Source organism: Calonectris borealis, chromosome 1 (assembly GCF_964195595.1).
Source record: "Calonectris borealis chromosome 1, bCalBor7.hap1.2, whole genome shotgun sequence".
Lineage (NCBI taxonomy): Eukaryota > Metazoa > Chordata > Aves > Procellariiformes > Procellariidae > Calonectris > Calonectris borealis.
In genome coordinates, this window is record NC_134312.1 from 10138170 (window position 1) to 10153059 (window position 14890).

The following is a 14890-nucleotide window of genomic DNA, read 5'->3' on the forward strand; positions in this document are numbered from 1 at the left end:
TAAAAAGTCATAGGCATCTTCAGAGGCTTAGAATGTGTCTGCAAAAGAGAGAATCTTTTACAGGAAATGTGATACTTCCAGGTAGGCCAAAAACATTTGAAGAATTTACTTTTTAAAGAAATGTTAATACCTTTCCATTCCCACATTAGTGAAAATCTTTAAAACAGAGGCAAAGGAAGATTTAACGAAACAGTTGTTTAAGCTTAGCTGTAGAAATGGGCAACCATTCAGAAGACCCTTAATGGCTGCAGGTTGAATTATTCATCCACGTTGATAAACATCCAAATATTTTTCTGACAGACTTTTAAAAAGACTGTTACTAGATATTAATGCAAAATACTTTTGTTATTAGAATGACTTTGGTGGCCACAGGAGCCTTGTTAACAAATGGACAACTTTCCTCAAAGCACGTCTGATTTGTTCCGTGCCAGGACCCAATGGCATTGACACACACTTTGATGAACTACGTAAGTGGCAGAAATGGCTTTGAATACAGATATGTTTTCAGGTATTATCCATATGAATTTAACTTAGTTTTCTTTTCTGTCTCTTGTTATTGTTACAGAGGATGTGTTCCTAATGAACTCAAAAGACCCTAAAAATCCCATAGTCTATGGAGTGTTCACAACTTCCAGGTATAGAACGTATCATTTTACTTGCATGGAAACTTGGGGGGGTTGCTTGTTTTAAAGAGGTCTCTTTGTTAAAAATGTTTTTAAGAAACACAAAATTTTCCTAACCTTTGAACTGAGAAGTCAGTGGCAGTAAGAAGTAATGAATTAAGTTTCTTTTCTTCTGAGCAATGTACATCATCACTCTGAAGCTAGTAATCACAAAGTATCAGTTTCTCAGGCTGTTCTTGCTGTTGAATTGGCTTTTTATAGTGGGGATCAGAATTTGTAGCCCTTTCCACACAGAACAATGCGAGCATAAATATGCTTGCTTGGGGGCAGGGAAAAATCTGTGGTGTGAGAAATTGGCTACTCAAGGAGATATTAGTAAAAAATATTGCTGAAATCTGGAAAGTTTAATGATCTTTCCAAAGTTCTGTTATTAAATCACATACAACTGTGATTTGAATGTTTTGGTTTCATTGCGCTTTCACCAAGAACAAAATTGTACTTGTAGCTTTGGCCTGAGGAAGGTTTGCAGTACTGGTTGCATTGCCACATTTATCTGTGAAGGACAAAAGTTTTAGTTTCTAAACAGAAAGAATGTTTCTGGTGATAACCAGGCATAGAAGAGGGAGATTTACAAGTCCTTACTGTCTTCTGTAAGAAATCTCAAGGTAAGAAACAACACTGAAGTTTACGTGTGTGCTGCCTAAAGGACGGAAGAGACTGCTAAAAAAACAGAAAAATGTGAAGTGTAGGAAAGAATTGAATAGTCCTCTAGGGGCAGCCCCGTTGAAGTTTACTCAAATTGGGGCTTTGGCCTTCTGGGGACAATATGTTTTAAATAGTGGAATAGCAGCCATCTGCTTAGGAAAACGTCTGAGAGATCGTATCGGTTATGCTGAACTTTCACAGGAGGTGAGTTAGGATTGCTCTGAGAGCATGTCAGAGTTTTGATAATCAGCACATGCAATAAATTAGAAAGCAACAAGCTGCTATTCCCATAGCTCTTCCACTCGATTAAACCGACTGATAATTTAAAGAACCTGATTTGATTTCTTCTCCCCTCATTTTTAGTAATATCTTCAAGGGGTCAGCAGTGTGTATGTACAGCATGACTGATGTGAGGAGGGTATTTCTCGGTCCCTATGCCCACCGAGATGGCCCAAACTACCAGTGGGTTCCCTACCAAGGGCGAGTACCATATCCACGGCCAGGAACTGTAAGTACCCTAAGAAATATAGTAATCTAAAAAGGGAAAACTATGGAAAATATTTTCACACATTACATGGTCTTTGAGCTGAGATCCAGGAAAAAAACTGAAAAAGATAATGAAATGGATAGGGTGGCAGAAGGGAAAGCTAACAATTCCTCCAGGTCCGAAATGTACTGATTTTCTTGTAAAGTATGAAACTGCAATAGCAACTTCATTTGGATTTTAATTTTGGCATTCATATTAACAACTTCAGCAGAAGTTTGAGCAGTGGCTGGAGAGCTTTACTGAAAGTCAAATGTTTAATAAATTACTCTGCATTATCCTTTCCTTGGAATTTGTCTTTGTTCCAAATATTGGCTGAGCCATTCTTAGTGAGAATGAACAGAAAACAGTGCATTCGCCTGGCTGTTAAGAAACTTTCAATTGTTCTCGACGCTAAATCTCGTACAGTAAGAAAGATATTTCTGCAATGGATGATAGAGTGACTATAATAGTTTCTAACTTCCACTGGTGTTTTTTAAAATCTATGCTTCTACCTGTTTCTCTGTTTCTATTTTATGAATGACTAAAATATCAGTGTATATAAGACATCCATATTTACAATTCCCAACTGATGTCATCACATTCTAGAAATATTTAAGTGCCTCTGAAATTACCAGTAGCTTAAGAAAATGGGACATTTACGAAAAAAACATTAATTGTATACATTGGGGTAGCTCCTTAGCTACTATAAATCAGCTTGGCCCATTTAAGTTCTGAAATATCATTGCTGAAGTTTAAATTTATGTGTACACATCTATACCTATAAACACATAAATGTAAATGTAAATAACGTATCTGTCTATAATATTCTTTTAAAAATCTCCTTAAATATAAGGCACAAAACAAACTAGGAATAACTTTGATCTTTTCTTTTAAATCATCAGATTTTCTACTTTTCTGGTATGTTTTGAAGTTGTTCCTTCAAACCTGATCTTTCAACTATCTCCAACAGTTAGACAATATATATGCTCAGCCTAATGAAAATGACTTCCTAAGTAAAAGAAAACAGTGGCTCCCTGACAGCCAGATTCCTCAGCGCTCCTCACTCCCTCACTGCGACTGCTAAAGGGATTCCTAATTTTTTCCAGAGATAAAATACAACCTCTGCAGCATAGGAGAGGTTTCATTTCTCATTTGATGCTGATCTTTTTTTTTTCTAATTGCTATAGTTAATGCTGATATGTCAGAGGTTTTTTTTTGAAGTTGTATTGTTTTACATCCCTGTGGAAAATATGAATGAGTAGATATTTTTGGTATTTCTTGTATAGCTAATGTCATCTTTTTTTCAGTCTGACAGACTTAATAAGTTAGTGTTCATTATCCTGTTTATTTATATTCCTTTTTGATTCCAGGATTGATTAACCTTCCTAAACAAAAACAAATAATAGATATTATGTAAAAATACAGACAAAGAAGAATGTTACATGTTTCTATCACAGAAATAGACTGAGATAAAGAACTGACTACTACACAGTGGCTCTGTTACATTCATTCCTCAGCACAGATCGGACGCAGCTCTATTGAGGTTCTGAATGCACAGCTCAAATATTTGCCCTAGAGACTGGCAACACAGCTCTGCCTGCCTCAGAGCCTGTGGGTTATTCCAAGACTTGTCTGCGGGTCTTGAACTGAGATCCATATGGGAGAAGAATAACTTGATCAAATTCCCAAGAACAAGCAGAAAAGCAGGGACCCGAATCCAGCCCCTAAGTGGCTAAGTGACCTAAGCCACCAGATCTTCAGCCAAAGTAGAAAAATACAGTTCAGTTACATATACTTTTTTTTTTCTGGCTATCCTTTCAGAATGGATTTTACGCTTACAATTTCACTATAGCATACTAAGATTCACAAAGAAAATGTGAAGATGTTCAGATTTCATTGTAAACATTTTTCTTGCCTAAGGGCAAATGTGATCCCAAATTATACAATTCTAGATAGCCCTGCAGTCACATCATGTAGTGCAAGAGGCCATGCCACTGTAAATGATCTTAATTAAAGAGCGACTGAGGCTATCAGTTTTTCCTCGCCCGCTGCCAGTGACTCTAATCCTGGTGTCTACCACTTGGAAAAAGGTTTTATTTTCCCCTCACAGTTGCTAAAATCATTCTATTGTATTAGTAGGATAAAACTGAATTTTAAAATGAGAGACATTTCTGGCTGAAAAGAAGCTTTTTGTTTCTAAAGTGATAAAAATGGATGTATTTTCAATGGCTTTGAAGACCTGTTGAGAATAAAGAAGAAAGGATTTTGAAGTTCCTTTAGATGTCAGGCTTGTGGCTTCCTTTTCCAAGAAACGGGGAAAGGGAAGGGAGAAACAAAGCCTGAGCTTCTTACAATGATTCAGTTTCAGATCTCATTGCAGTTAAACAGTGCTGAATTATCTGAGGAATTTAATAGGTGAGGTGCCAGTAAACTTCTTGAGCATCTGGTGGCTTGCCCAGTACGAGTAAAGAAAAAGGAAAGTTAATGGTTCTTTTCAAAGGTCAGAAAACTTTGTAAACAATTCTACATCAGCTTCACATTTAACAAAGAAGTCTCCAGGATTTTTCCTTTAAGATCTATAGAACTTTTTCTTTTTTTTTTTTAACCTTTTAATAATATTTGGGAGAGGAGGGAGGATTTTGGATATACCTCATCTTGCATGTGGTACCTCATCCTGAATTCATATCTGACTTTCTGTGAACTCAGCTACAGAACTCAAGTTTTCTCTGCTTCATGGTACCAACAGTCTATCTTCAGTTATGAGCAAAGCACTTTTTGATCCTACCAAAATGTAGCTATTGATTTATTCTGTTGGATCCCCTAATAGGCCAGCTAGGGGATAGCCTAGTTACCTCCTCCTGACGGGTCAAAACCCCTGACATAGCATACTGGGGGCCAATAATTGGAAGTGGATGTTAAATGCAAGACTTCTTTGACTCTACTTGAATCCAAGATCAAGCTCATTTCTCCAAACATTTTCAGGATATTTGTATTCATGCCTATCTTTTGGCACCTGAAAACTTCCTATTTCCTTGTTATCAGTGGGATTGATTACGTATATAAACATGAGTTCTGATGAAGTGCCTTGCCGATTAGCTTGACCTAGGCCCACAAATATCAAAAGTCATTAGCATCAAGGATAATGTCTTTGTTGTGTGTCCTGGTTTTATGACCATAACATAAGTCAACATGACAGGACTTTCCTCCTCAGGACTATTCTATTCTATTCTATTCTATTCTATTCTATTCTATTCTATTCTATTCTATTCTATTCTATTCTATTCTATTCTATCCTATCCTACCCTATTCTATCTCTGACTTTATGTGAGTTGAGATTCCTCTGCAAGCAATTTGCACTATGGATGGGCTAAATCTCACCTACTGACGGTGCCCAATTCACTCCATTGAAAAGGGAGGGAGTTATAGCAATGAGAGTTTGATTTCATCTCAGACAGTTTTCTAAAGTGGGGTGGGTACTTGAATGAATGAATATGAGCCTAGTCCAGGTATGCTCTTTAAACATTAGACGTAAAGACACCAAGTTACTGTCATTTTTTTATTCTCAGAAAAGCCGGGGATCCAAGGAGTAATCTGGCTCTTAGAATTGGGAGTCTCATTTAAACACACAGAATTATGACACTAATCCTAGTTTTGTGATTTTTCTGCATAAAATATATCTTGGTCAACATTGCTGCAAGTAAAATCATTTGTTAGAAAATGATCCAGAAAGTAACTATTCAAGCAATTGAAACACAGCTGAAATTAATTTACTTAAAATTGAAATGAATATTCATTTACTGTTTTTTTCAGTTTGCCCAGCTGCAATTAACAATACTTAGTTCTTGTGTAGTGATTTTTATACTTAAAGCACTTTACATATATTATCTAATTAATCATTATCTAATTAATCTAAGTAATGAATATTGAACTGTAGTTAGACTATTAATCGAGATGTAAAGCAAACTTAAAATTGAAGTGTAGAATTTTAAACACAATTTTTGAGACAGATATGGTTTGGCCAATGATTACAAAAAGCCTATCTGATTTTCTCTTTGTAATATTTCTGTACAAGAGAGCAAGAACATACAATAATAAAAAGGCTGAAAAATGTTGACACAATAAAGTAGATAACTAACTTGTTTTCTGCTTAGTCTGCTCCACATGCATTAATCAAATATTCTCCCTCCCTCCCTTCCTCCCTTCCATACTGTGTAATGGAACAGAATGAGGGAATTTGCTTACTAACAAATATGCCAAAAAGGGACAATTTTCACTTTGTATGTCCATGCTGGAAGCATCCCTTTGCTGAGTATAACAACTACTCCTTTTGACAACATTGATTTTTTAATTTCGTTTCTGATGAATTATTAATAATTTGGATCAAGGTGATAGCAAAGACAATTGATTTCTTCTGCTGAGCATCCTGCAAGGTCTGGATTCTTGGTTAATAAATGTTATCCTCTAGGTTTTTAATTTAATTGGAAGATATTCTATATGTGGATATGAAGGGCAAATTATCTAGAGCATTTTAACACCAGCTGTTTATATTTCAGGTTCAAATGCTGCAAACATAATTATTGTCAACTGGGTTTCAGAGTTTTATATGTCTTAAATAGGTATCTGAACAGATTGGGAGTGGGGGACACCAAGTTCTTTTCTGAGTATCTTTGGACTGGTGATTTAATGCCGTTGTAGCTCATTTTCTTCATCCATTCAACATTACTAACACACTACTAATGCTTATGTTAAAGTAACCCTAACTGTTCATAAAATACTTACCAATTCTACAGAAGAGGTGAGGGCAAATGGTGGTGATTAGCCACAGTTCTTGAGTCTCCCCATGGGAACATGTGGTAGGTGAAAGTCGAAGAACATTTTTGTGGCTACCAAAACCATGGTCTTACCTCTCCTTCCCTTTTCAGCCTCTATTTTTTGCTCACAGTGGGAGAATGTGAGCAAAATGTGAAAAGCAGAACCCTCTGCTTTCACAGATTAGAGGCAAAACTGTCTGGCCCACCCATGGCTATACAAGGGGGCAGAGGCACTCTTTACTGTGTTACTTCCTGGGGACCAGATTAATCCCAAGGGGACACCAACTTTTCTGTTACTGCACAGTACACAACAGCGAGGAGTTATTTCAGTTCTTCAGCGAGACTCATCTCACCTAACTGTTCACATGGACAGTACATCAGCAACACTCACAGGAGGCTTTCTTTAGAATCAATGGAGAGAAAAGAGATATACATTTAGGACATGACTCATTTGATTTGATTTAGTGTAACAGGATCCATGTTATCAGGACTACATGGATGACACAGGCTTGTCGAGACAAGCAGGAGTTTGAAAGGTCAGTAGAACAGGGAATTGTCCCAGCATTTAATGATTTGGTTCCTCAGAGAGGAATTGACTTCCAGTCAACTTCTGAAGACAATACTTTGAAACTAAGATGGTGGCATAATTAATTAATTTTCTGTTGTATACATAACCAAATACTGAAATTGCTTGTCTCATATTGAATGATTTTAGATAATTCAGGATTTCTTCCTTCTGCCCATTAAAGACTAATACTAATCAGTAAATGACTGACAATCCTTTTGCACTGCATAGTAGTAAGAAAAATGATGTATGAAGATCATTTACATTCTGTTAACCATATTGATTTAAATCCAAAATGAAAAAAAAAAAGAAACTTTCAGTAACAGAATTAACTTTTGCTGTCTGTCATGAAACACTTAAATCCCCTGTCATATTTAATTATAGACTGCAGTTGTTAGGATGATTGTAATGAAATGGATTTCTAATGGGTTTCTAGTGATCGATAATAAAACGTAAAACATTTTCTTTTTTATTTCCAGTGTCCCAGTAAAACATTTGGAGGCTTTGATTCCACCAAGGACCTTCCTGATGAAGTTATAACATTTGCAAGAAGTCATCCAGCCATGTACAACCCAGTATTCCCCATCAACAACCGTCCAATCATGATCAAAACTGACGTGGATTACCAGTTCACACAGATAGTAGTAGATCGAGTAGATGCAGAAGATGGCCAATATGATGTGATGTTCATTGGCACAGGTGAGAAGTCTTGAATCCACTGTATGCTCCTCCAAGCGTTATGGAGACATAGATCAGATAAAATTTCATAATCTGAAAGGCAGAACACTGACAGAACTGTGTATACCTCTGAAAATTTGGGGCAAGACTCAAAACTGTGCACGTGGGGAGGTCTTTGTTACATTCGCTGTTACAGGTTCAGGCTGTAGCCTGCATAGCTTAATTCCTTAGGAGCTTTGCCAACTGGATTAAGATCAAACCACTCTCTTTTCAACTACTGTTATTAGGGAATTTTATTAGAAATATCTTGCCTTATTAATTATAATTTAGTATTAAAATAAGGGTTTTGAGGTACCCATTTTGAAGTGCAGCATAAGAAGTATTAACACGAATGAGGCAAGTATCCAGGTATGGGAAATGTCTTGTGTGCCTTTCAAGTATTTCAAGTATTGCCTTATGATGCCCAGCTCTTTAGCCAGAAGAGTGCATCATTTTACTTAAGATGAAGACACCTGGCACATACAAAGTGTTTTAAGAAGGTTGGTATTAAAATAGAAACATGATATCCTTTCCAAAGCATTTGCAGAATCATACAGCTTGGGCATTTTATAAAAGTGGAAATATGAACTCAGAAAAGACATTTTTTTCTGAAAGGTAATAATGAGAAATAACAGTGGCCAGATATTAGCTGATATGCATTTGCCTAAGCTCAGGATCTTCAGAATTCTGCTGATTAGCTGTTGGTGGATCTGCTTCTTCACCTTTGAAGAATTTCTATTAGTTGGCTAGTGTTTCAGTTATGTTGAATAAAAGTATTTTAAACTTCTGTTGAACATAATTGCTAGTAATTAGACATTGGCATCATGAAGCCAAAACAAAGCAAACCCAAACCCCACTGTTTCTTGTCAGCTTTGGACTAAAAAATATCTGTCTCGCTGTCTGTCTTATAACAGTCCAATTTTTAACTTGCTTTAAGTACAGTTCTGGTACTCTAGACCTGGGGTCAGATTTCCAAAGCAATAAATCTCAAGGTCTCTTTCATGTTGATACCTGAAATATATTATGAGTAAGCTGAGAGCTGATGAAGCTTTGTGTACTAAACACAGTGCATGCGTAGCGATTCAGAACATTTACTGCAGGAAATGCAGCTCTGCAGAAAGTGTTCCAGCTCTTTATAGCTGTGAACTGAGTTATTAGATACCAGTGCTACAATATGTTCTTGCATAAAACACTGAAAAGTGGTTTCATATGATTTTATACAACACATATATTTTCCATCACACATTAGAGACTTTAATGCCATCTACAATTGGCAGTGTTTTGTGCCTTTCAACAAGTCTTCTATGACCTGATTCAGCCCAGAAAATAAATTAATGGCAATAGTCCCCTTGGCTATGATGTGAGGGAACGAGCCCTTTAGCATCCGGAGTATGATGCTGAATAAACATAAGGAGCTGATTTATGTCTACATCTTGAACACAAGAGGTGGCATTTATCTCACCAAAGTTTGGCATTCAGTCTAAGAAAGATGCAGAACCCTTCTGCAAGGGAAAGAGATAAGTACTTCCAGAGAGAGATTCATTGTACTTTCTTCGAGACATCTACTAGAGTAAGATGAGGAGTTATGCAGAAATTCCTGTCTGTTTTCAGACAGTACAGGAAGACTTGCTTAAACCTGAGCTATAGCTTTTAGATAGTTATCATTAAGTATAGAGGTTCTTATCTAAATTAGACAGGCAAGGTCTCCCTCTGAAAGAGTCTTAATGATACGTAGCTCTTACCTTTGAGTTGGGAATTTAGGCACTCGCTTAATTCCCTAAACCACTAATATTTGGGTGTGTGGTAAGTGCTCTGGATCCCATCCAACATTGCTGATAGTTGTACCCAAGAACTGTAAGAAAAGTATTGAAAGATTATTAGTTGCACTTGCCAAAAGAGATTTCAGCACCAAAACCCCAGCTTTGTAAGTGCAGAGTGTTATTATTTCTTGAAATATTACTTTTGTCCATAGAAACTGTTCTTTTTCCAACAGGAGGTTATACCCTCATGGGACAAGAATAGGCGTTACAACACCTGTGCTTGGAGCTGGGGCACAAAAGATCCTCCGTGTTCCTCTGAGCTCACTATGCTTATTGCGGTTTTCAGAATGAGGAAAGGGGCGTCTTCCAGGCAGGGGTAAAGGAAAAGAGGCAGAACTGAGGCCCTGCCTGCCTTCTGCCAGAAAGCTGCACTGAGCCGGCTGGTCAAAGCCAAAAGAACCAGAAACAGATACACAATCAGTGCATATTACAACTTCCCCAAGCAAAGAACAAGCCAGGGAGCAGATGAGGGACTCTAGTCACAGTCCAGTTTCCCAGTTGATGATCTGAACCTATGACAAAGCCAAAATTAAGCTCTCCGGGGTATGACTGGATTTTTCTAGCAGGTCTGTCCCATCACTTTAGATATACTTCTCTGTATTTTCCCATTGCCGTTGCAGCAATCTACATTATTCCCACACGCTGCTGAACTTCAATATGTTGAAGAAATACCTTTTTTTCCCTTTTCGTTGAATAACTGATGATAATTGAACACAACATAATTAATAGCCATCCAGTGTGGTCACATTTTCCTTTCCTGTGGGTGAAATCTTTAGCTGAGCAGTTTCTTTCCCACTGTGATTGTACCAGTGTGTTTCACAATGGAAATAAAATCATATCGGCATGCTTGAAATTATATCAGAAAAAAACAGGATTTAAGATATGCACTTAATGCATATCCTGAGTGTCTGATGTTTGGGATCATTTGGCACAGTCAAAGTACATCTGTCAGTAAAGCAAATTAATAACAGTAATCTTATCTTACTGAGCAGAGCCTATTGATCCTTAAGGAGAAGCCTGATTCCATTTGTGTGAAATTGTTTGAAATACTACTCTGTAAAACTTGATCTAGAACTCAGATAAAGCCCCACTTTGGTACCTGTGGCCTGACCAGAGTCGCCGTAGTGATTAACACAGTGTATCTTTGACCTTAGAGGCTTTCTCGAGCATCAAGCGACTGTAATTGTTGCAGAATCCACTTGAAAGTCAGACCTTTTTTGAAACAACATTCTGTGGCGAACTCCTGTCTGCCCAGTGCCCCACGCAGGCTCCACAGTTTCCTTCGTGCTGTTTTATCAAAAATCCCCCTTTATTTCTAGATTACGGCATTTGATGGACTGTGACTGAGGACAGCCATAGTCCAACACAGAATACAGTCATGACACACTGTTACACTGTTATATTTATTAGATCTGAGTTCTCCTTTTCACTCGCACAATGTATTTTCCTCAAAACCACAGTCATCAAATTATCAGGATAATTAAGGAAATGAACTCATCCATTAAATTACAAATATAACTAACGTTAAATTATCTGTTGTTCTGAATTACTCTGTTGTTCTGAATTACTCTTTTGTAGAAATGTGGATTCTTTTTCTTCTTTTAAAGTTTAGATTGCATTTGTTCTGTATTGTTCTCAGTATTTCTTGAATTAAATATATTCAACTAGTAGCAGTAACCATAATGAAACAACTTATCTAGTATATTTTACTAGCTTAGTTTGTATGTGTAGCTGCCTAAATAAAAAGAAAGTTGTGCTTTGCTTTGTTGTTGTTGTTGTTTTAAGAAAGAACTGTTTTTTCTTTTTAAAAAAGAATCTATGAATTTGTGACTAATGAAAGAAAACAGTGATGTAGATATTCTGTGGAAAAAAATCACATCTTTCTAAACTTCAAAAAATACGTACTTAGAAACCAACATCTGCTTAAAGGGAAGCAGATGGAAAAATGAAAATCTCAGTTCTACAAGATATTCTAGGATTTCTAGAATATTTTAATCCGAATTCCTGTAAAGAAGTAGAAATACCAGAATTTTCTTGTGAAATCAATAGCTTTTGAGATAGTCACCTTATAAAAATGACATTTTCAACCTGTGTAATCTATTTGTTTCAATTTTGTCTGTATTTTCAATATAGAAGTGGTGAGTTGTCATCTTTTTAATCAGAAGTTTCACTAACACACAAATATATATAAGTACAAAATATGTTCTGATTTTTGTGTAATTGTTGTTTAATTCTTGTTTTGAGAATGTTGACCTTATAGTTCTGTTACTTTGAGAATTTTAGACATTTTAAAATGCCTTATATTTTCCTAAACTATTACTGGTATAGAATGGTGCAACATGAGGGGTCCTCAGGGACATAGTTGTTATTCCTATGATATATTTACATAGCACTACACTTGGCTGGTTAAAAAGAAAAGTTGCATCCAGAGTTGTTTCCATTTCAAAGAGTCTGCAGTGATGTGTACCATCCTAGAAATGATCCTTTTTTTTTTTTTTCCTCCTGAAAATTCTGTTCAGGAAAACAAACAAATAAATCACAGATGTAGAAGCTGTAAAACAGAGATGGTCTTAAGTCACAAACCATATTCACAAAACCAGAGGCTGTAGCTCTGGAATTTCAGGCGTTGGCCTTGTTCATGTTAAAGCCAATTGCAAAACCCCAAGAATGTAAATGGATACAGAATTAAAATGCTGGCACACACCTATTTCTGAACAGAAGATACAAGTTGTATTGCCTTTTACCCCTCAACGAAGACTAGCATCTAACACACAGAGAAATATATATGCCTTAAGGGGTTTATACATCTTAGGTACTTTGTTTGACATGGGGAAGATCGCCTGTACTTAAGAGATCTAACAGCTTCATCTGTCTAACAACATTTGTCCAGATGTTTTTATATCCATACTGAGCCTTCTGACAGCATCTTCACATGCATTTTAAGAATGACAAACATCATATTCAAAATGGACAATAAAACATGCCTGGGTAAATTTAGTGCATTTCCTTCCTCAATTAAATGACTGAAATCTGTCATTTTATTCTGTCACTTAAATAGTATTTCAGTCCTTTTCATTCTTTAATAACTATAGTAGTATTTATCTTCTTTGTTGCATTTTGATAATTGAAAGGCTTCAGTGAATTATCCTACTGAAAGTCAATGTTTTTCTGGGTTATTTTAAATAGCCGTTTGTATTTTGAACAACGAGCGCTCAGTGATATGTAGCTTCACAATCTTTATATGTGAAATAATTATATATTACAAGAACCTCTGGCTGCTCTGAAACTGAAGTAAGCTTCTTAAGCACCTGAAAACTTTTTTTTTTTTTTTTTTTCCTTTTCAAGATATTGGAACAGTTCTTAAAGTGGTTTCAATTCCTAAGGAGACTTGGCATGAATTAGAGGAAGTCTTGCTGGAAGAAATGACAGTCTTTCGGGTAAGTGCAGCTAAATTTCAAGTGTCAGGTTGTAGATTTCTCTGTGGACAGCTGCAAACTAAACTTCTTGCAGTGTAGCCAAGGAATAGCCTGGCATACCCCTCTAATTAGCTTGTCATTTAGAGACCCAGACACTAGTCAAAATAAACCTTGAAACATTCAGTGTTAGCTGGAGGTTAATGATAAAAGAAATGGCATTCTGGGCTCTTGTTTTGTGCTTTAAAAAGTAAATTAATACCTCTGAATCTTAGTGCCGTTACACGCTGTAGTTAAATATGTATTTGTGCAAGTCTGGGAATAATGCCTGTCTGTTTTCTCCCACAGAGATATGCGATACACAAATTTTATAGATGCATAAACTCTTAACAGTATTCAGACTATCAGCATAATGTAACTCTAGGAAGATACTTTAGGAAAAGCAGTGGTCTGCACAGTTTTCTTATGCTCAATAATCTGAGAAACAAAGATTTATATATTATATATTTATATAATGTTTATATTTTCAAAGGTGACTTTAGGGTCTCATTTTCACGGTTTGACACAAGACACCGTAAACACCCCCTAATCTTTAGTACTTTTTTGTGAAAATCAATCTCTTCCAGTTTTCCCATCTGAGCCACCTAAAATATAAGGCATCCTATAGGCACTCCTGCAAGTCGAGGCTGAGTAAACCTTTCAAACACTTTCCAGACAGAACCCAGGGATGTCTTGTGTTTTGTACACAACGAATCATTTACATTCCCCACATTATTCTTTTTGTCAGTGCCATTTCATAGCACCATTTCACAGGCTCCAGGCTTTCGGGGAGCTGATACCTAGCTGGGAGGGTGAGGTTAATCTGACAGCGTGAAGATGATGCTTGCATGCTCGGAGAGCCCCACGTCGCGTCGTCTTACTCCAGATGTGCTGACAAGGACTGTGCTCCGAACCTGCCACAGGGGCCCAGCCACCATCTCCTCATCAGACGCAGTTGCCATCCCTTTATCTTTGGTTTCTGAACAGACATTACATATCTAAACAGAGCTTGTATATCTTTTTATTACTATTTTCAATACTATTTTTATCTTTTTCTTATGAGCAATCTTGCCTTTACTGGTACTAACCTTGCACAGCAACCACTGTTTTGAGTGCAAGATACCACTGAAAAATGGGTATCTCTGTTTCTGCAATCCATGTTTTTTTTGAGGGCAGAAATGTAGGGTTTTTTCTTTCTTTTTTTTAAACAGAAGAATAAAGTAGAAACTATGAGGAGAAAATGAGACAAGTAATTTGTGGCTCCCAGCTTTTTTTCTTTTTTATACTTGCAAAAGTCATTACATTAACACAGGGTAATTTGGCAATTGTTGATAATGTATGAGTCTCTTCCCTAAATCAAGTAGAAGAGCCAAGTTAAAGGAGATCAGAGAAATATAAAAGTGAAAGAAAGAAAATAAATGGAGTGAAAGTTTTAGTTCAAAAAGGCTTTACAGAAGTAGAATGGTTAATGGCAAATTCAAATCTGGTATTTTACTTACACATAAACACATGTGTATTTATTCGTTACACAAAGGACTCTGGTGTTCTGATTTACTTGAAAGCTCATTTATCTCCTTTGGTATGTATTCAAGCCTTAAAGAGGGCATTAACGTGATTCAGCGTAATAGACAGAATTTGTATGCATAACGTATGGATCTTTCAATAGGGAAT

The 14890-nt window shown here is 36.5% G+C and overlaps 1 protein-coding gene across 1 annotated transcript in view; it reads left to right on the forward strand.

Moving 5' to 3' along the window:
- Positions 1–14890, forward strand: part of SEMA3A (semaphorin 3A) — a 170274-nt gene that overhangs the window by 137211 nt on the left and 18173 nt on the right. The window contains 5 exon segments of the mRNA XM_075144381.1: positions 353–467; positions 566–635; positions 1692–1836; positions 7710–7929; positions 13113–13204. Of these exon segments, the coding sequence (XP_075000482.1) occupies positions 353–467; positions 566–635; positions 1692–1836; positions 7710–7929; positions 13113–13204 (642 nt within the window).